We start from the raw sequence: 20,777 nt of genomic DNA on the forward strand, positions 1-20,777 counted from the left end.
GCTGCCCATTTCAATCTAAGTTTCATATGCATTCACTAACGCACTTTTGAACAGCAAATTGTAAAAAATATAAACAGGAAGTAAACTGAGTAAATATATAAATAAAACATGGAATAAATAAACAGAAACACATAACGAAACAAGCTCTAAGCCCCCCCCCCCCCCCCCCCACCTAAAAAAAAAAAACTTCCGAAGTCCCTGCTCTTTTCATTAAACTTCCTCTCTCTTGGGGTAACGTGCCTGACTAGCGACCCAAGGGCCCCGGGTTAGATTACCATATATCTCACCCAAATTTTCATTTTAGCGTAATTAAGTTACATTCTAATATACCTCGTCACCATGAGAGGTGGCTCAATCACACTCGCACTCACGGCCGCTCACACAACCCCTCACTCAAACTCATGTCCCCTCACGCTCACATTTCACACTCATGACCACTCACACTCTCATCTTTTTGCTCACACTCACAACCACTCAAGCGGCGTTTACATGAACCCGACGGGACCGAGTTGGTAAGAGTTGTTGGCTGAGTCGAGTTATCTGGTAGCAAACCAGTTAGTGGGTTCATGCAAATGCCAACCCCTCAACTCTGCTGCAAGGGGTGCACCGACTCGTAATCCCCTCCGGAAATTACACCTAATCTTCTTTCACGCTTGGGACAGCATTTTCTGCAGTGGATAACAGAAGCGGGAGCCGGTTTACTCGTGCAGTTGTGCCGCTGGGCACGCCACGAGAGTTGACTCACTCGTAGCCAGTTCATGTAAACGGACAGTTGTCAAGATGGGCTGACCATGCTCAACTCCATCCCCCGACTCTGCCCGCCGCTGTCAGGCGCATGTAAACATGGCTTCACTCGCACTGCGGTATGCGTGCACTCAGAGTATGCCGATTTTTTGCATTCAAAGGACGTTTGAGCCACGTTGTGACCTTATATTCACTTTCCCTACAACCCATCCCTTCAAGCTACTTCCCCAAGGAGTCCTACCAGGCCCACTACCCCAGCTGTGGGTTCACTTAGAGTAGGTTCTTCCCCAATAGTATTTTTTCCCACCCTCAGGTGTGCCAAAACCTTTTTGTCTATGAAAACTTCTTCATTCAGCATGTTTATAACTGTTGTGTGTCAGTGGTGCAGGGAGGGGCTCGTTACTTTTACCTTTTTTTTCTTGATAGCCCCAACTTACTCGATGCTTCATCTCAGCTGTGAGAATAGAGCGCCCTTCTTAAGCCTCAATACGTGGCTCACCGTCTATGCAAAAGAAAATTACCATGAGCTTGCAAAACACTGCTCTCCACACAAAGATAAATGATCTGAGGAACGCTTCACAAATGTTGGTAAAAGTATTTTCTTTAATGCTACATTATACACAAAATTTTCCTAGAAAAAAGATGCAATATGCAACAATTGTTCTGCACATGCAGTCAACAATCAACCGGGAAGAAGTAAGGCAAACAATGCCAACTATGTGCCAGGTGAACACGATGGCCACGGAACTTCAAAGCAATGCTCACAATGGGTGTGCAAAAGTTCAGTGACAGCAGCCACAAAATGTGTCATGCAATCACATTACCGTGCCTCTGTGCTGAAGTGCCCGGGCAATACACTTTGCAAGCTTAGTCTCAAGCTCATAAGCACAAAGCACAGGGAGAAAGTTGGCAAAAAAAGAATAAGGAATATGTCAGGCAAGATGCCTTAGCTGACATTTCACTCGGGTTTAAAATTTTAGCAAATTTTTGGCCAGCCATTGAGGACAAAACAGCATTTTGCCCGAGTCTGCTTAAAACAATATGACGCTGCATCATAGGCATTCTGCGGCACCACATCAACAGACTGTAGACATGCATTAAACAAAACCCATCAGGCATAATGCTTATGACAGGCACCTCCACACAAGTAAAAAATGCCTGCTATGAGACTAACCACTCTAAGCAAGTTCATCAAAACATATTCTGAAGTTCAGTGGCCAGAGGAGGCCTGTACAATTACGGGCCAGTGAAATGACAGGAATGTTCTGAACAACCACAACAGAGAATTCGACCAGTGAACGGCACTTATTGCAATGAACTCCTAGTGGTAACACCGGCAACATGAACACATACAAAGCAGGCACAATCCAATCATTTTATGCACCTGCTGCAGTCTCCACTTACAGAAAACCATTTACTTGCAAAAAACATTTGTCTACCACACAATTTTTTCCAGCAGTACCACAAGCTTCCCTCCTGTCAGCAATAATGACTCCTTTGGCACCTCACCTAGCAAAAACAAATAATCAACCTGATATGTGTCAAAGGTGAATTCATTATCTATAGTATAGCTCTTATATTAAGCACTGAAAAACATCCTCTGAGGGTCAACTTAAGTGCCACTTTCCTGTACTGCCATAAGTTCACTGGTGTCTAGACTAAACTGAACAAAAAAATGTGTTCTCACAACCAAAGAAACACTGCAGCCAGTGACAAGCTCACTGACATACTACCCCTGTTATATTACAGACCAACACAACGACAGGATCTCATGTTAGCGTCCCCACACCACTTCACTAACAAGTGTAAAGGTGGATGAAATAATGCAGTGGTTAGGTTTTTAGCACAGCACTGACAGGAGGCTGGCTCAGTCGCAGTCGACCATGCCTCCACCACAGCTGCCCAGTGCACAACACTACTTCTTTGAATCCGAGTGCGGCTGCAGTGTTTGATGCCTTGTCCAGTGTTCAACCTGACACATCTACTGTGGGAGAAAAAAAAAGTGAAGTGAGAATCGCACTTCCTTGCATCACTTTCAGCAAAATGCAAAATACGTGACAAGTGTGGTTTACGGGGTTTAACGTCCCGGAGCGACTCAGGCTATGAGGAACGCTGTTGTGGAGGGCTCCGGATAAATTTGAACACCGGGGCTTTTTAACATGCACTGACATCGCATAGTACATGAGCCTCTAGCGTTTCGCCTCCATCAAAATGCAACTGCCGCGGCTGGGATCGAACCCACGCCGAGCACCACAACCACTGAGCCACCGCAACGGCTGTACTTCCAAAGTACATATATACTAAATTGACGCAAGTGGCCACTTAGTAATGCAATTCTGGGTACCGTAAAAAATTTCATTTGAAACTTCTCACATTTTGCAACTCCAACAAGCCTCAACTTGCTGCAGCCACTCACTTTGGCTTATTTCTAAGGACATCAATCCAGGTTTTATACCTTGAAAAGTGAGAGGCCCTCCTCTTTACATGGCATTTGATGACTAAATACTGCACACCACCTGAAACCAGCTGCTGATTAATAATACACAGGTATGGACTAAATGCGAATTCAAAGCCAAGCTTCAATGCACCATACCATGGGCACAGTACATGTACAAGGGTGTGGTTTTTGTGTTTTGTCCATATATGTTATTCTCGGTTGCTTTGACTGCCTTTCATAGCTTAGATCTGCTTGAACAACAAGACAACAAAAATGAAATTTACAATATTGAAGATGGAACTGAAATTACAATGAGCAATACCTGTCGCAATTCTGCTAACGTACAGCCTTTGATAAAAATATACAGCCCAAGGGGTTTGCTTCCAGGCTGTGTAGCAGGGCCATCTAGCATATTTGAGAGCATTGATGCTGAGAGTTCATCCTGCTTTTAAGAGATTAGAGTCACTGAGGATGCAAAATGAGCTAAGCCCAGGGCTGAAAAGAAAGCTCCTTGGGCTGTATGTTTTTGACAAAGGCTGTACTTCTCACAGATGTTGTGCAAGGCTGACAAGCTTGCAATAACATTAAAGGGGTTCTGAAACAACTAAGCACTCCCCCGGGAATTACCCGCATGTGTCGGCACTCGGCCTGCAGAGTAGCAGCGACTTTTGAGTGCACAAAAAGAAAAGAGGCAAAGGCACAAAGATGCTGAAATTCAGATTTCAACTGCGATAGCTCAGTGCCTACAAAGCGAATTCAAAAAATTAAAAAATTCTAGGAGGATATTCATGGAGCAGCAAACTTCAACATCCCAGGCATACCGCAACTTTATTGAGAGTCCCTTTCAGAGCCCCTTTCAGCAAATACACATTGGTGCACCTGCTGAAGCCAAGTCAATGGCAGCTGCAAGAGAAGAAGAAAGCATGGCAGGCTTCTCACCCAGCTGCTCAGTCACACTCGTTCTTGACGGTCACCATAATATGGTTTGTCTGGTAGATGAGATATACTGCACTGACAAAAACTGCCTGGACCCTGCAAAGGAATGCATGGGAATGGGATTTTAGAAGGGAACAGCAGCAAAAGCAAGAGCAGCTGTGGACTATTCCACCAGAAAAAAAAAAAAAGGCCATTATGCACTGTTCCAACAATGGCTTGATGTCACTGAGATTTCACCGAGAGAAATGCACAGTGGCACGAGTGCTGCTAAGCGCGATAGACTAGCCCATCATAAAGACACCTTTGCTATGCAGTGGCTACTTTCGGCACGTGCGAATTTAAGTGCACTAGGCCGTAAACTGCCTATGCCATGGCACACAGCAATGTGATGGTGAGAGAGGAAGAAACGCCGCATGACCCCTGCAATCACACAAACAGTGCAGTACTATGGAAGAAATGTAAAAGAACTGTGATAAATTCTGCTACCTCGACTAACTTTTTTGTTTTGTGATAGGAATGAAACATGCTACATGAGAATAGGATTTTGGAATGTAATCTTTCCCAGAAGCATGCCACTTTTCAATAGGGTCCCGACCAGCAGCAATGCACTTCCACCACTTGTGCAGTAGCTTTTGCGTGCAATCATAGAAGAATGAAGGCTGCTCTTTACATGTCCTCAGACGCTTATTTATCTTGTAATGCAGTCAGAGGTCTGATGGTGCTAAGTACAAACTGTAAATTTAGCGAGGCAAAACAGCTGCCCTCACTTTTATAAAACGATATGCGGAGACTAGCACAGGAGTAACAGACTTGCATCGGTGCTAGTGAATACCATCAAAAAATGTTTGAAAAATGACACGTGCCAGCAAAAGTGTCATTCTTGAACTTTTGTTTCAATTCAGTGCATTTGAAGTCCACCATGTAATGAGTTGCCGTATTTACTCACGTGCAGGTCAACCAGTTTTGTTTTTTTAAATTGTGCTCTGTAAACTCAAGGTCAGACTAATACCAAAATAACAGTCAGAACAAAGCCCAAACCTGGCTATAAACTCCAAAAAAATAAGTAATAATGACACCAGTGATGCTACCGCAGAAAGCCTTGCGTTCTGGCCGCCTTCAAGCCGTAAGCAATTGATAATGATGATGGATTTTTATGCCTCAAGGGCATCTGTAACCAAAGAGCGCCATGGCACAAGGTGTTTTCCTTCTACTCAAGGCAGGGTCAAAAACCCATTTCCCAAGCATTTCACCCTAAATAAGCCGAGCAACAGGCTTGTGCCCATTGTACCACAGGTGGGTACCTGGCGGCACTGGGGATCGAACCCCGCACCCCCCGCATAAGAGGCGGATGCTCAGACCACTAGGTCACCGATGCGGTGAAGCAGTAAGCAGTTGCTGTCACCATTACAGCAAGAAAGTTTCATGCGACCCATCTTTTTTTAAGAAAGCTGCGAAAAAAATTCTTAGACGAGGCCAATATGAAGACAATAACAAAGCTTCACCATGCTGACCATGTGCTTTAGACACACTGTTGTAAAAGCTAAACCTCTCAGTTGCCGAGCTGCGCAGAGTCATGCCTTTCGAATGTGGCTGCATGGTTTGCTTCTCACTCATATAGTGGAGTCCTTACGGATTGCCTAAAGATAAAAAAAAAAAATTCTGATAAGTGAGGGAATGGGTTCTCCTTACTTTATAGTGGTTTAGAGCTTGGGGGATGGCTAAGTGCTCCGCAATACGACTGAGAAACAAACCATGCCGCCTGGTTACTTATGGCAAAGACGCTACACGTATGCCGAGACAATTGCAGCACCGAGTTGTTTAAATTGCCATCAACACATCTTTCCAGCTTCAACTGTTTCCTTATGGCACATAATTTGACAAATTCGAATATCTGAATATGAACGAGACAACTGCCGACTACAAGTTGAGAAAAAGGATCAACGAGATAATTCTAACTCAAGTGTGTTGTGCCACTACATTAAACAAGGCTGAAGGAATGGGAAAACGAAGTGAAACCTCTACTCACTGGCCTTCTTTGAAGAACTCCTTTAAGGTGTTGCTAAAGCGCTTGGAGTATTTTACAAACTCCCGCTTCCGATGCTCCAAGGCCTGCAGCAAAGATTGCACAGTACAAACAAAAAGGTCACCCTGCTCACATAAAAATGCTAGTGATTGCATTAACGATGAAAAGAAGGAACTTCGAATTTTCTTTCTAATCAAGGCGACTTCCAAAAGTAATACCTTCTCAGCTTAAGTAATACCTTATCAACTGCTTTCAGGTGGGTAGACAATGTTTTGTCAAAAAAATTGTGTAGTATGAATGTCCATCACATCCCTGTGTGCATTCCTAAGCAGACTACAACAGGTTTATGGCGCTAGTTCTGGAAGATGTTCTCACAGTCCTTGAAGCTCCGACTAAGCTCCCTACTTACTTTATCACATCAAAAAGACCTAATACATGTGGTTAATAGAGTCAGTTATATGAAATGAACTATGCCCATTCAAGGAACCACAGTCTAGCAGCACATCATATAGATGAACTAGCAGAAACGACTGGTGCAATATTTCATGATTTGCTCTTTGCGCACGAAATCAGCCCTCTTCAGAGCAAAAGTTGAAGACAAAGAAGAGTTTATTTGGGCCTGCAAAGTGCAACAAAAGGAGGCCGGCAAAGAATGCCTTCCACCAAAGCCTTCACCTCAACGTGCACAAAAACAGTAGCAAGTAGCAAAATAGCTGCATAATCCATTTCTCTACTGTCAAAGTAATCGTGCCCCTGCTTCCTGGGCTCCTCCAAAACCCTGACAGGCACTCTAATGCCCTTGGCATATTTGTAGCAGGAAAACAACGGTCTGTGGACCTTGAGCAAATGCATAGCTATCTTTTTTCAACAAATGCCACTCACAAGGGTGAACAACTATGAACTTATGTAGGGAACAGTGACCGACATCCCCACAGTGTGGAAATGAAATTATTGCTTTGATTTGTGAAAGCATGCTTGACTACTCGCCAAGGCAAGCACCAAGTAACATAGGATTTATTTTCCCCATACTTCACAACACGACAATAAGACTGGGAACAGACTTTTCATGGTTTGCAAACAAAGCATTGAAACAGCTTGTGACACTTGCCACAGTAGCCAAATGCTCCCACACATGCATATATACATACACATGCACATACTCATGTGGTGGCCACTAGATGTCAGGATGTTTTGCACAATGTCTATATTATTCTTTAACAACGCCTTAAATGGAAAGGTTAGGGAAAAAAAAACAGACAACAGAATATAGGAGATGGAACATTTTCACCCATTTCTGATTAAAACTATGACACTAAATTTGTAGTTCTGTGTTCTGTCCACTACGTTCTATTGTGTGTTTTTTGTGCTAACCATTCTAGCAAAGTACGCGCCAACAAGCAATTAAAAATATTTTAACACTGTCATTTACTTAAGTAGAAAGAGAATGTTTGTTAGCTAGGCACATAAAATGGACAAGAATGCTATAAAATATGACTCTTGTGACAGTCAAGTGTAAAGCTGAAGCAAAAAAATAAAAAGGAAAAGCACCTGCTTCCTGTATGGAGATGGGATATATGTAGAAACATCATTCACAGCATCCAATAATTTCTTGATCGCACTGGCAATCTCCCTGCATGAGAAAAAAAATGTCATCCTTAAGAACATGCACTGCCCCAAAAAGTTGTGATTCAAGCTGAAGCAGCACTGTACATTTTCGATTGAAACGATGATAACATTAAATTTGCAGTTCTTAACTTCTCTTCGGTTTCTGTGCCTAAAGATTTCAAAGTTCAAGGTTTCTTCCTGACATTGCTCCTGGGTAATTGATGAGAGGCCACACACAAATTTCAGTGTTTCCCCAATAGTACTCTAATTTTCAGTAACATTCAGAGATGTCTATCTCCTTGATCAGTCCGTGATAAGTTCATAAGTCAGGATGTGTGATTTCAAACTTAAAGACATGCACACGGTTAGCAATTTTACTCAGGACAGCTTAATTAAAATACTGCCACAAGATGAAAATTACTGCACCTTACCTAAAGATTTCAATGTTTCACCAGCCAAGCACTATAACCACTGAGCAACTGTGGTGGCTATACACAACTTTTAGCATTTCCCCAATAGTACTTTCTAATGCTCTAGGTTAAGCAGTATGAGTATTATGTTCAATGTATAATTTCCAAGCAATTAAAAATATTCATATGTGGAAACGTCTTCAAGATGGCCATTCAAGTGTGTGCGGTACGAAGACAGCAAGTATCTGCATTCAACGATACTTATGTGCTTGCAAGGAATAATGACAGGCACTTACTTGATTGTGTCCAGGAACGTCTTGCGGTCATTTATTTCATCAGGAATACGACTGAGAACCTTTTTAAGGTATGATGCACGCCGATTGAATTCTTGAAATGCATCCTCTGTCCTAGAGCACTTGAGGTCTGCAATTTATTTATCACACATGAGCCTGACTAACCAGATGCACGCGTCTAACAAAGTACTACTAAACAAGCATAAAAAATAGTACAAAAAGATTAATGACACACTGCACTGCAAAACTGTATCCCTTCCACTTTTTATACTGATTATCAAGTGCAGGGACATACCTTCGTTGTCAGGAATGGATCCTTGAAGCTTCAGCAAGCATTCAGTAACGTTCACAGAGATGTCTGTCTCTTTGATCAGTCCCATGACAAGGTCATACAAGAAGCCAGGATGTGCCACTTCCACCTAAACAAGAGACATGTGCACCGTTGGCAATGTTCCTCAAGTCATGTGAATTAAAATCGCGCCACTCAACGAAAAATACTGTCCCTTCATTTTACTTAACCTTTTGATTGCAAATGGTGGCAAGTTTCAATTTTAATTGCTTATGATTTAATGCGTTGCCAATGACCAGGTGGATGCACTGCATTACATGTTCATCAAGAGTGGCGCTGCGATTTTCAAGACTTCACTGCATCTTTTCACCGAGGCGTTGAGAGGTCTAAGCATACCATAACATGGCCTCATAATGAGGATTTTTCGTGCTTTGCTGGCCACCGCACAGCTCAAAGGTGGCTGACAAAAGACGGAACTAGAGGTACTCGTAACAAATTCTCCCTCGTTACGCAGCTGACGAGTGCAGCAACTTTATTCGACAGAAGCTGTCACTGGCCATGGCACGGCAGCGCAAGCGAGTGCCAGGTTTCCGCCGGCACTTGGACAACACCAACAAGAAAGTATTTGCAGACTGCCCCGACACTTACCTTGGTCACAGCTCCTTTTAACGTCTGGGCAGCCCCTAGGTCCTTTCTTTCCAACTATGCACAAGAATAAAAAAAAGAGAAATAAACACAGGTTGAGACCTTTAGCACGTTACTGCGCGAAGCTAGGGCGGCCAACGCACCACGGAAGCGTCAACGCTCGATTTAGCAAGAATACCAGCGGACACGGCAGGAAAGCGGATGGGCGATTTTGATCTCTTCCCGTTCGAAACCAAGAGCCCCCAGGCACTCGCATTATAAAGTGGAAAGGCCGGGAAACAGGACACCGATACAGAAAAAACGGAATATGTACGGCGCTTCGTTTCAGAAGGTCAGTAAGAACAAAGCTTAAAAAAAAGCGTCCGTGCGACTATTCGCAAGAAGGCCAACAGACACTCCGATATAGCGAGTGCTAGTGCTACATCGCGTTTGTACGACAGGTCTCAGTATACGTGCGGACGGTTTAAGCCACAACAGGCGTTGACAACAAACGCAGACACTACAAAGCAGCACCACGCAGGCCAGTAGGGGGGCTAAATTGGAAGCGAGCGTTGGTGGCGGCGCTAGGCAAGGAGATAGCGCTGACAGCTTGGAGCGGAAAGCCGCCGCGGAAACGGCACGGTTGGGGGCCACTCACTTTGTCCAATATAGGCCGGATCAGCACTGGAAGCACGAGCGATGAAACAGGAGACTCTTCTCCCATTGTCATGCTTCGGGTGTTTTGCTGTGGACCCGACGACACGCTGAAGAAAGCGAGATCGATTTCGCGATCAGCTGAACTGCCGACGACCTACACTAGCCAGATTAGCATCGCCACTTGTCACTTTCGGCGCGCCGCCGCTGAGCGACGCGCCGATCGCGAGCGCGCTTCCGGCAGCAGGACGGAAATTGCCGCGTCGTCTGCTGCTCGCGCGTTTTCCTCTACTCCAGCCGCAGCAGCGGCATCGGTAGTCGGCCTGCCGTATTCATTTCGATCAACCTGCCGTACCACAACATGCGTTTAGACAAGAAGAGCATGATGTAACTAAGGGATTAAAAAAAAAAACTCCTTATGTGTCTCCTAGCATCTGTTTCGAATTTATTCCGCTCGTAACCAAAAGACGTTTAGTCATATAAAAATATACTAAAGCAACAAAACAGGGCTAGCTACTCACATTTATAACAAATGACAAGCGTTCTGGCCTTCACCGCCTGCAACTTCGCTTCCTACATTGCCCACAGTTCCTTCCGCCGTGGTTGTTATATCACGGTGATCGGCGCCGTGGGTGACACAACTCAAGGGGAGCGCAAGGAGAGGGAGAACCTGTTTTCGTGACCTGTCGCAAGTATTGGGATTGGAGTCACGTCGCGATGGGGAGCGCAGTGCGGCCCGTTAAGAGCAAAAGGAAAAATGTACTACATGCTCGGTTTCATCCAACTACTCTCCCCCCTTAGTAACGCGAAAGGCACGCGCGCGCCATCGTGCTCGCGGTCTGCCGCGGCGAAGTTCCCTGACCGTAAGGATCAAACTGGTCCGCGCAGAATTAAAAAAAAAAAGAGAGAGGGGCGATTTCTACGCAAAGGCGATGAGCACGCGTTGAAGAGACGAAAGTACGTCGCAACAGAGTTCCAAGAGTGCACACTGGGAAACTGGGATCGGCAGTAGACTTCACGCGTACTCTTAAGGGATCGCCCGTTGCCGCCAGCAGTTTGCTAATCCACAGAATCCACCACTGTATGCATGGCCTACTTTAAACACTAACCAACTTTTGCTTAAATCCACTACCATTTTCAAAGGCTATCGCTTACCAGCCAATATACCATCAGCTGACGTCATATGAAACATGAACAGTACAAGCAGTGGTGGAACAGGAAACTGGCTCATTGTAGCAGCTATTGTAGCAGAAGAAATCGCAGTTTGTAGCACAAAAAATGGAATTTTGCCGCAGATATTTGAGACTTTATAGCAGGAAAAACTGTTTTGTAGCAAAATTTCATGTCTCGAAACACTTAAAGAAGGCTTTTTATCTATAAAACAGCCAATTGCTCAGGTGTTTATGACGACCACAGCCATGCAAAAGCAAGCTTCAAGCCCAAATTCAGTCTAAATTCAGTCTAAAGTGCTGTTATTACTAAGCTTAAAAAGCCCTAAAAATAAGCGAACAGGAGATTTTCCTAAAAACAAAGCAGTTTTTATTCATAGGGTAGGCATAATGAGATATGCAACAAAGCTATAAAAAATAATACCATTGTTAAAACTGCAAATTTAAGGTACTATTTCCTCTCTTTCTTTGATGACTCCAGCTCAGACTGCCGCTGCGAGCCTTTTCTGTCCATTCTTCAGAAGGGCTTGCAACATCTGCAAAATTTTTAGACCACGCCCTTTGCGAAAAGCAGCTCAGCATTGGTGATCATATTCCTGGACAGCCTGATCTTTTCCAGCACCTTCTCTTTATTCTGACCTCTTTTCTGGGTGTCCTTGTCCAGTACATCAGCCTTCTTTTGCTTGTTTTGCACGTGTCTCTTCTGCTGCATCTGCCTCCAACCACTATAGCTGTCACTTCCGCGATCCTTTCATCGTTCTGATTAATCGTTGTGTCATAGGAATGGCAGCTGGATTTTGGCCGACACGCTGGGAATGTGTCATTACAGACTTAAGCCCAATTGCACTTTGTTTTGAAAAGGATCGGTCTCTCGGCACTCGCTGATTTTCACTAAAGCCTCTCTCCAAATGAGCATTGCTGTGCGAGAGGCACAGAAATGCTTGTACGAGTGCCGCCAATAAGGGACATTCTCGAGCTCCATCCTCTTGCTTGAGTTCGAAAAATTTTTGCCAGAAGTCATCAAGTCATTCGGATTGTCTGGCTAATAACTTCTGAGATACAAAGACTAAACTCATCCATCAGGGCGGAGACCTCGTGAGCTGCGATGACTGCCGTCAGCGATGACCAGCAGAGATGAAGATGGACACTTTCTTCGCACCCTTTTCTTCCAATCAGCATGGGTATTGAACAGTGTTGCCGGCAGATGTCGGATTTCGAGACAGTGAATTTCGGTTTTGCTCTTGGCAGAGTTATTCAGCGGCGTTTTGGCGCACACATGGCGCAAAGGTAGGCAAGAAATCGATTTTGTAGCAGCATGTAGCAGGATTTCAGATTTGGCGCAGTTTGGTGCAATTGGCGCAGCAGTTCCACCACTGAGTACAAGTGAAAGGTGAACAGAAAAGCAAATATTTCACTTGGCACAGAAAATTTCCAATCCAATGCAGGGATTGCCTTTGCATGGGGTTCTATATTTTCTTTCCAGCAGCTAATATTTGTGCTTTGATGTTGGAATCGCAGTTGTCCTGTTCACGTTTCATTTGATACTTACGGCACATATTACACCCTCTCCAACAACGTTATTTCTGTGCACCTCCTCTCTTGAGACTTGCAGGTGCCCACAAGAGCAGTCTTCAACCCCAGAACAATAAAGCTGTGCGCATTACATAGAGAAAAATTTCATGGACCCACAAAGGATTTGAGACGGGCATGGGAGTTCACATCTCCACGGGAAACCTGCCAACAATTTGATTGCCTTGGCCAGGTCCCTGTTGCAGCAAATGGAAAAGATTTTTGTCACAAAACTAAAGCTCTGTGGTATGGTGCAATAGCCACATTTTCTAGCCATTTCCAGGGCCACTTGCGTGTTGTGCTGATAGTAGTAGCCAGCTTGCATGCTTTAATCAGGTAATAAATCCGAGCACAAACAAGTGAAGCAAGCCTTCACTGCTCATACTGCATACTGCAAGCACTGTCATCCCATCGCTTAGAATGAAACACAAAACTGGTTTGGAGTAATATTATCCTCTCATCCTGCACTTCAACAATGCACAGGAGTACATAGACAAAATAAATGCATCTGCCATCTATACGGAAAAGACAAAACTGTGAAAGTATTTCTAAATGTCAAAGTCCTTCCAACTCGTGGCAAGTGCGAAGGCTGAGCAAGGAAAAAAAAATGAAGTCACTGCAGGTAGTTTTTTTTTGTACACAGTTAAAAAAAAGGAAGGGTTTATTTCTCAAAATATCTCTTAAAAAGCATCATCAGAAGCACAGAGCTTTTTTTCTTTTGTACAGCACACTTTGTAACAGTGTATGAAACAAAGGTATACGTGGTTGAGTGTTACATGTACACGATTTCCAGTTTGTTTCCATAATCCAGTCTATGTGTGACGATGTTTCCTTTTGCACCCACTCCCGCCGCCGCCCAAGACGGGAAGCGGGTTCCTCATGGTCCACAGTTCCTGGAATGGGGGTTGCTCAGCCAAACCTGATGCTCTGAATGATCTGGAAAATGGCTGAAAAAGCAAACAAGAGGAAAGTGGGTAAAAATGTTACCACTGTTCAGCAGCACACTGAACAAATGTCACCAACAATGACCATTCTTTGTTTAATATAGAAGAGAACAGCAGATCGTGTTCAACCAAAGGGCACTCTCCGAGCATAGGTTCAAGCATTATTTATTCCTTGGCATTGAATAACACCCGTCCCTTGTTATGTTGGTTTCAATGGAAGTTCTTTTCAACAGCTATTAGCTGAAACACAGCTGACCGTTGTTACACATCAGAGGCGACTACCATTTAGTCCTCAATGTCGACACAGTTTAAATGAAATCAATGACTTAAATTTTAAACACGTGAACCAACATGCTGGCGATTGGTGGCCACGCCACACTGGCCAAGTCAGCTATATTTCCTCCGGAGTCCAGCCAATGTTGTTAAATCACAATGTTCTCAAATTGCTGTCCTGGCTAATGAAAACTCGAATCATAATTTTCACTGAAGAAATGTTCATAAAAATATGAAAAAATGCAAAGCAGCAAAAGGAAACTGCGGTCAAGAGTACCTTGCACTGGCGGCAAAAGACATTCGTTCCCGAGAAAATTGCACTGAGAAATTTGCCCACCATTCAATTCAAACTGATGATGTCTACACCAAAAAGGACTCTGCGATCACCATTTTATTTATTTTTCTTTCGCAGGTACTGCCAACTTTATGCAACGTCTTGAGCAGGAGTGGGTGGAGAAATCAAAGTTAAAAATACATGCGCAAAGAAAGCAATGACACCGAAACTAAACAATGTAACAAAGTTTTGAAGGGAATGGTATAGCATGGCCTCTGGGATCCATGTGGCAAAAAAAAAAAAAGAAATCTGCCCTGACACACCCCAGTATTCTTGCGAAAACAGCAGCAGGGGGTGACAATACTTTTAGACTTTTCTACCCCATCAAAACTCAGTCTTTATTGAAAGTACCGTATTTACACCATTGTAAGTCGAACCCCCACATCCCATTTCTGAAAAAATAAAAAAAAAAGAACTTGGAGGTCGTTTACACTTGGCCTTTAATAAAAGAACGCGATAGCACTATCCTGGGGCCTTCGCTTATCGCCAGCCACTATTGGCTGCCGCCCGCGGGAGCGCCCGTGGGCACATTCCAAGACGAAAATGTATTAGTCACTGGACTACTCGCCCACACTAGTGCCATCGCCCTCACTAGCGCTGCCGTCGTGATTGCACTGCGGTCCCACAGCTCGTCGTTCTAACGTCGTCGCGCAGAAAAATCCCACACTTCGCTGACAGCCACATCACGACATCGCGTGGAACAGCTGAAAATTTTGCCTCTCTGCAGCTGCCACACCTGTATCACCAGTTGCGAACGTCGTACTTGAGGCTTGGCGCAAGGCTGTTCGTTTCTTCGGCGGCGTAAAGAATGACAGCCATCTTGAATGTAGCTGTGAACATGCGCCGGTTGCTTACTGGACCCGGAGCACTACATTAAATACTTGTGAAACGCGGCCGGCAGAAGTCAAATGCGTCAGAGCCAAAGAGAAGCTACGCGTGAATGGCGTCAGCTCGATTGGAACAGCCACCCTTCCATCAACTATCAATGCTCCCTTGAGCGCTGAGCATGCATCTGAAAGTAAAGAGAAAACGTGTTGGACGCTTGAGCTTCCCGTAGAACGCGATTGCGTTATCAAGCCGCCGCCGCCGCTAGCAGCCGCAGTCTGCAGCAACACGTGGGGAGTGTGGGGTACCAGTTGGCTGCTTATCGACAGCCGCCATCGGCCGCCGCCCGAGGGGGTAGGGGATGCCAGTTCTGCGTGTTGACATAGTAGCTGCTCAAAGCCAGCACCAAGAGCGATGCGACGGAGCCGCGCAGCAAAAATGCAACCACGCTGTAGCATGCCCGATATCTCGTTTGTCTCGCCTTTACTTATAGTGCCATGCTGTCGTTTCGATTGCAAGTCGACCCCCTTGGCCCCACACTTCGGATTTTCAAATTTTGAAAAATGGGTCAACTTACAATCGTGTAAATACGGTAGGTCTTGAGAAAAAGAAAGAGCACAGTAACTGTCTCACTTCTTGGTGGACATCTGAACTTATGGAAGCAATGAACGAAGGAGTGAAAGAATCGAGAGAGCTCTGGAACAATTTCGACCACCTGGGAATCTTCAACGTGCACCGATATCCCAGAGTACATGGGCACCTTTTGCGTTTTGCCTCCATCGGAAGTTGGCCTGTGTCGATTGATCACTAAATTCTAATGACAAAGACACCAGTTTCACTAAAAATAGAGCTTTTATAAGCTAGAAAAGTCCTAGAAATTAAATACAGGTGGTAGCCTCACCGGCTGATATCGCCAGTAAACAGTGGTGTGTTGACAGTTTCCTGGTCGCAAATTCCAGAGGCTAGGTTGCACAACAATTCGCTTCAAAACACTTGCAGAGTTCTTTTTGGTGTAGATGTCACAAAATTGAATCAAGTGGCAGAAAAATTTTTGAATGCAATTTTCTCAGCAACAAATGTGTCTTGCTGCCAGAAATCAATCTCACAAAGAGAAATAGACGCAATCTTTACTAAGAAAAAAAAGAATCGGATGGGAATGCCCTGAAAAATACAGGCTTAAATTTAACCAAAAATAGGCTGCATGTGGCGTGAGCCTGTGTTTTAGAGTTTACGCTTAGTTCTACAGTGTTCTGTACAACTGCAGCCTACTGTTGTTATATTTAATGGCAGCTGAAAAAGTCAGTGCAAAAAGGGGTATTATTAGATTTTCTGGAGATTCAAAGACAACAATTCCAAGAACACATGCAGCATAAGCTAGTCCTTCACATGGAAGGAAATTGCATGTGAAGCCCTAGGCCGTAAGGAAAATGAGCCAACATATATGTATACAGTTTCACGGTTAAAAGCTATAAGCTGAGCAATTAATTGCTGCCACAAAAGTTAATAATGAATTGCAATTATGTGGGCAAGAAGCCCACATACAGCTCATGGTCTGAGGAAACGTTCTGTATTCAATACAAAACAGTTTTGAATACAGTTCTTGCTTTACTGCCACCGTGATATCCAGCTGCTCGCTTGGTCATAAAGAGACTGCAGTAAATACAAGTTACCTTATTAAAGTACACTCAAAACTGCTGTAAATTGAGGCTAAAGCATCGTATTACGCTCTTCCAGCTGTCATGAAAGAAATTTTGTAAAGCAAGAGCACAGCCTTATAAACGAGCAAAAAACGCTTTTCTAACGGAGCACAATCCCGATTAGCGCTGTTTCTAAAGCACTACATTCTGTCAATCAGCAACAGCACAAGGAACCACATGCTGCATATTACTTCACTTAAGAGAGTTCAGCTGTACAACTTGTTTTGTAAAAAAAGTCCCCCCCCACACACCCTCTCAAGCCTATCTCCCTCAGTTTAACTGCAATCTGCCAAGGCCTCACAATCAGTCTCGTGAAAACACACTTTAAATGCAATCTTCCAGGGCCCCACAATCAGGCTCGCGAAAATGTAGTTAACTGCTGTTGGCAAAGGGCCAATGGTATGCAAAAGTCGTTGGTATGTTGGCGAATGGTAGGCAAAAGTATTCAACAAGAAGCCGACATTAGGTTGTAATCGCTGCACACTTTGTTTGCACATGCACTGCTTGTGAGAACTCAAAAATGAGTTCTGAAAGAATGCAAGAAGTGTACTTTGCAACAATGAGTCGCAGTCTTGCTTAGCCAAAAAAGCATCAGTTCAGCCGCACTGATGCTAGACAGCTCTGACTGGCTTTCAATAGGCACCGGACTGCAGGTACGGTATTAACGTAATTGTGACCACTCAACTAAGTTACGTGGCGAGATGAGCAAACCTGCACTGAGCCTCGAGTACTCCTCGGCTAAAGCCTCCACCTTTCAGCCAAGCTGCACATTTTCTGGCAGCCTCCAGCTTTTGATGTCATAACTGCATAAAGTGCTGCTAATTATTAGGCACCGGATGAACTCCCTTCTACCTTCTTTTCCCCCGCAACCTGCTCTTTGCAATCTCTGTAAATAATATGACATTACGTCATCTGAACATGTTGCGATTACTTATGGCCTATATAACAGAAACCAGTGCCTTTAGCTTGACGCTATTATTTCGACAGCTTTGTATAGCTGTGCAAATGTGACGCACATAGAACACAGCAAATTAAGGCCCTTCATTTCCATGCAGCACCTGACCCTGCCCATCAGCAAGTTTTCCAAACCTAATTTCATACTTTGAAATCATCTTTCCAAAACATATTTTTTCCATTGCTAAGAGCTGACCTGAATTATCATATGGGGCCTAGCATCTGCTCTAACCCATCTCAGAAAGGCTCCTGCTGTTAACTGTTGGTGATCTAATTCTTGTCATCCTTGCTACACATTCTATTATAAACCTTTGCTACTTGAGGCTAGTGTTCATGTCTGGTTGGTGTCAGACAGCATCTGTTAGGAACACAGGCTGGCATCCTTGTAGCAGAAGTATGAGCCCAATCCCAAGCACTTCTTTACATGCAGAAGCCCAGATGGCCTATGATGAGCATGAAAACACTAAGAATGCAGAAAACAAGAGCGAAAGAAAACTACTACCCTCACAAAAATTTCAATAGACAGTCCATAGATTATCTATAGGCTTTATATGGACTGTACTCAAATTCCTCTCAATATACAATGAAGAAAAAAGAAAACATGCGAGTTAGTAAACAATTCCTTTGTGTGACTTAGCTATTTAGTTTTTGGAATTAATGTCCGGTGGGAAAATGAGTGTTCATAGTAAACTCTATCCAGCGTAAAAGCAACCCAAGAAGCCAAAATTATGGAATAGATTAAAAGAAAAAGAACGAAGAAAATGCTTGCCAATTTCCAACAAAAGAAAATTACACCCTATATTCACCTCCCAAATTTCCACAAGTGTAAAACACCCATAAGAAGGGTCACATGTATTACTATCTATAGTGACAAAGAGAAAAAAAATCGAAGATGGTAGCACAGTTGAGTAATGGCTGAAAATGCAAACGAACGTTGCAGTCAAAATTCACACCACTTAATTACATGACTTGAAATGCTAGTACATGATGCAAATTAAATGCAGGCCTGACGTTAAGTACTTTGCAGAGTATGCACTACTTGCTCCTCCTCAATGTTCTTGATCTGGCTTTGTTCACAAGACTGAAAACATCTGTCATTTCTCTCTTACTTTAAACAAATAATGCACGAGGCACCTGCTCACGTGGCCCCATTTCCAACGCTCCAAACAAACCGTTTTTCAATGCCTAGATCACAATTGGGTCCGCATCCTCTGTCATTACAAGTACAATTCATCATGTTGGAGTGGTGCACAAAGGCACCTGCGTCACTTCCAGTGCTGCTGCGCAAACACTATGGCAAAAAGAAACTTCACAAAGGTAGATGCTTTCACAATGCACTGCGTGCAGTACGAAGGAGTTCACACAAATATAAAGTCAGAGCGTCAGCTTATATCCTAACACTCACAACTTGTACTTATTCGGCAGCTGGGTCGCACAAGGCAACAAGTGGAATAAATGTGTGATAAAATGGCAAGATCCCGCATGCGCTTTTGCAGCTGCATTCATCATACCTGTTAAAACTGTCACCACATCGTCCTTACCTGAGAAAAGGTTCTCCACCACACTAAACTTTTGTTAGCTACAGTCACTTTCGAAGTTCGACGTCAGCCGAGATAAGAACGACGCCGCGACAGTGAAGCGAACATCGCCAAGGGAAAGCCATATGGGCAGGGGTTAAACTCACCAGAGCCGCAGACTACGAAGATGAAGAAAGCAAGCAGCCAAGGGCCAACTGGGTACTTGTCATCCTGGGGTTTCTGTTGGTAGCGAAAATGCGCAGGGGAGAAAAAAAGAGAAGCCGACGTGTCAGCTGCGAGGTATACCACAAGGGCAACGTCGGCAACACGATGTGCGTCAGCGAGAGAGTGACACAGATGCGCTGCGGGGAAACAGGTGTCTGCGCTTCGCACGGACGAGGAAGCGGATACTGCCGACACTTTTGCGACCGCTCCTGCCGCCACTGCTACCGAACCCGAAACAAATAAAAGAGGTAACGAGGAAAGCGACCGTGCACAACACACGCCAGTTTGTAAGCAAAACAGTGGCGCATGTGCTGCACCGTAAAGTCCGCAAAACCGCGGACTGAATATCATTGTAACGAGAATAATAAGCGATTCATCGGCGGGCGGAAAGTCAGACGAAGGGGACTAACCACAAGCGCAGCTCTCTTATCATGCTCGTTATCATTTTTCCGAAAAAAACGTCCAGTTGCGACAGACGACCGTATTTCACTGGCACCGCGGCATGCCCGGCAAATGAAAAATATTTGGGGGTCTCTCTTCAAACCTCCACTGGAGGCGATTTCTCATCACCTAGATGACAAGTCATTAAATATGTACGCGGAGAAAGTGACTAGGTACTACGAGATCTGCCTGCAACGTCAGCGACAATGCGACTATGCTTGACGCGCCGCCGAGGCCGCAAAAGTCCGTTTACTGTAGCACAGCGCCGGTTAATGTGCTTATCAATGTAACTGCGCGCGATGGAAATGCAAAGAGACGGCGCACATAAGCGTGCAAGAAATCGAAATGTGTTTACGTGCACGGCATATGCGAATTACGTTTGATTGCTTGACGCGATCTCGTCTCCCCCTTTTTGCTATTTTTTTGGTTTCGGCATATGCGGAAAGCGTGGCGGCGTGCTCTACTTACCGTCGTCTTGGGTACGTTGCCTCGCAGTACGACGTTTTTACTGGCCTTCTCGTTGGCCATGCGCATCCTCTGGCTCTGGACCATACTTGTGATTTTGGGTTGCGGGGCGACACGCAATCACAAATTCTCACGTAGGCTCAACAGCGGAGGGCCGGAGGGCTACCTCTTGCGCGAGCTTGCTTTTATACGGACCCTCCGACGCCGCGTTGTACTCATGCGCACCATTAACAAAATAGTTCTTTGGTCCCATTCGGATCGGACACGAATAGCGACAGAAATAAACGCTTGAAAGTCTTTAGATATGAGAAAAAAGTGCGAGACGCTTGAATTACGCCGTTAGACTGCC

The 20,777-nt window shown here is 44.5% G+C and overlaps 2 protein-coding genes across 3 annotated transcripts; both read right to left on the bottom strand.

Annotated features, from left to right (window-relative positions):
- Window positions 1–1,327: 1,327 nt before the first annotated feature.
- Window positions 1,328–10,215, bottom strand: Ccm3 (programmed cell death protein 10 Ccm3). Of its 2 annotated transcripts, none has more exons than XM_077658459.1 (8): window positions 10,020–10,214; window positions 9,386–9,439; window positions 8,744–8,867; window positions 8,452–8,578; window positions 7,689–7,770; window positions 6,144–6,226; window positions 4,121–4,213; window positions 1,328–2,728 (listed from the first exon to the last, which is right to left on the bottom strand). In XM_077658459.1, the coding sequence occupies exons 1-7, from the start codon at window positions 10,089–10,091 to the stop codon at window positions 4,129–4,131; spliced, it is 627 nt and encodes a 208-aa protein (XP_077514585.1). In that variant the 5' UTR covers window positions 10,092–10,214; the 3' UTR covers window positions 1,328–2,728; window positions 4,121–4,128. The 2 variants fall into 2 exon arrangements, with proteins under 2 accessions (XP_077514585.1, XP_077514586.1); XM_077658460.1 differs by having other exon boundaries at window positions 2,588–2,725; window positions 10,020–10,215.
- A 3,218-nt stretch (window positions 10,216–13,433) lies between these two features.
- Window positions 13,434–20,629, bottom strand: LOC144125240 (stress-associated endoplasmic reticulum protein 2). The gene is made up of 3 exons (XM_077658461.1): window positions 20,432–20,629; window positions 19,465–19,537; window positions 13,434–13,700 (listed from the first exon to the last, which is right to left on the bottom strand). The coding sequence occupies exons 1-3, from the start codon at window positions 20,513–20,515 to the stop codon at window positions 13,663–13,665; spliced, it is 195 nt and encodes a 64-aa protein (XP_077514587.1). The 5' UTR covers window positions 20,516–20,629; the 3' UTR covers window positions 13,434–13,662.
- Between the last annotated feature and the right edge of the window lie 148 nt (window positions 20,630–20,777).

The sequence above is a fragment of the Amblyomma americanum genome, chromosome 3 (genome assembly GCF_052857255.1).
Source record: "Amblyomma americanum isolate KBUSLIRL-KWMA chromosome 3, ASM5285725v1, whole genome shotgun sequence".
Classification (NCBI taxonomy): domain Eukaryota; kingdom Metazoa; phylum Arthropoda; class Arachnida; order Ixodida; family Ixodidae; genus Amblyomma; species Amblyomma americanum.

Bases quoted from the DNA above. Each gene is read 5' to 3' on its own strand.
- Ccm3 (XM_077658459.1), bottom strand. From the start codon at position 10,091: ATGACAATGGGAGAAGAGTCTCCTGTTTCATCGCTCGTGCTTCCAGTG. The intron at 8,868-9,385 runs GTAAGTGTCGGG...TCTCTTGTTTAG, and splicing joins TAAAAGGAGCTGTGACCAAG to GTGGAAGTGGCACATCCTGG. The intron at 6,227-7,688 runs GTGCTTTTCCTT...TCTTTGCTGCAG, and splicing joins CATCTCCATACAGGAAGCAG to GCCTTGGAGCATCGGAAGCG.
- LOC144125240 (XM_077658461.1), bottom strand. From the start codon at position 20,515: ATGGTCCAGAGCCAGAGGATGCGCATGGCCAACGAGAAGGCCAGTAAA. The intron at 19,538-20,431 runs GTAAGTAGAGCA...CGCTACCAACAG, and splicing joins GCAACGTACCCAAGACGACG to AAACCCCAGGATGACAAGTA. The intron at 13,701-19,464 runs GTGAGTTTAACC...TTGCTTTTTCAG, and splicing joins CTTCGTAGTCTGCGGCTCTG to CCATTTTCCAGATCATTCAG.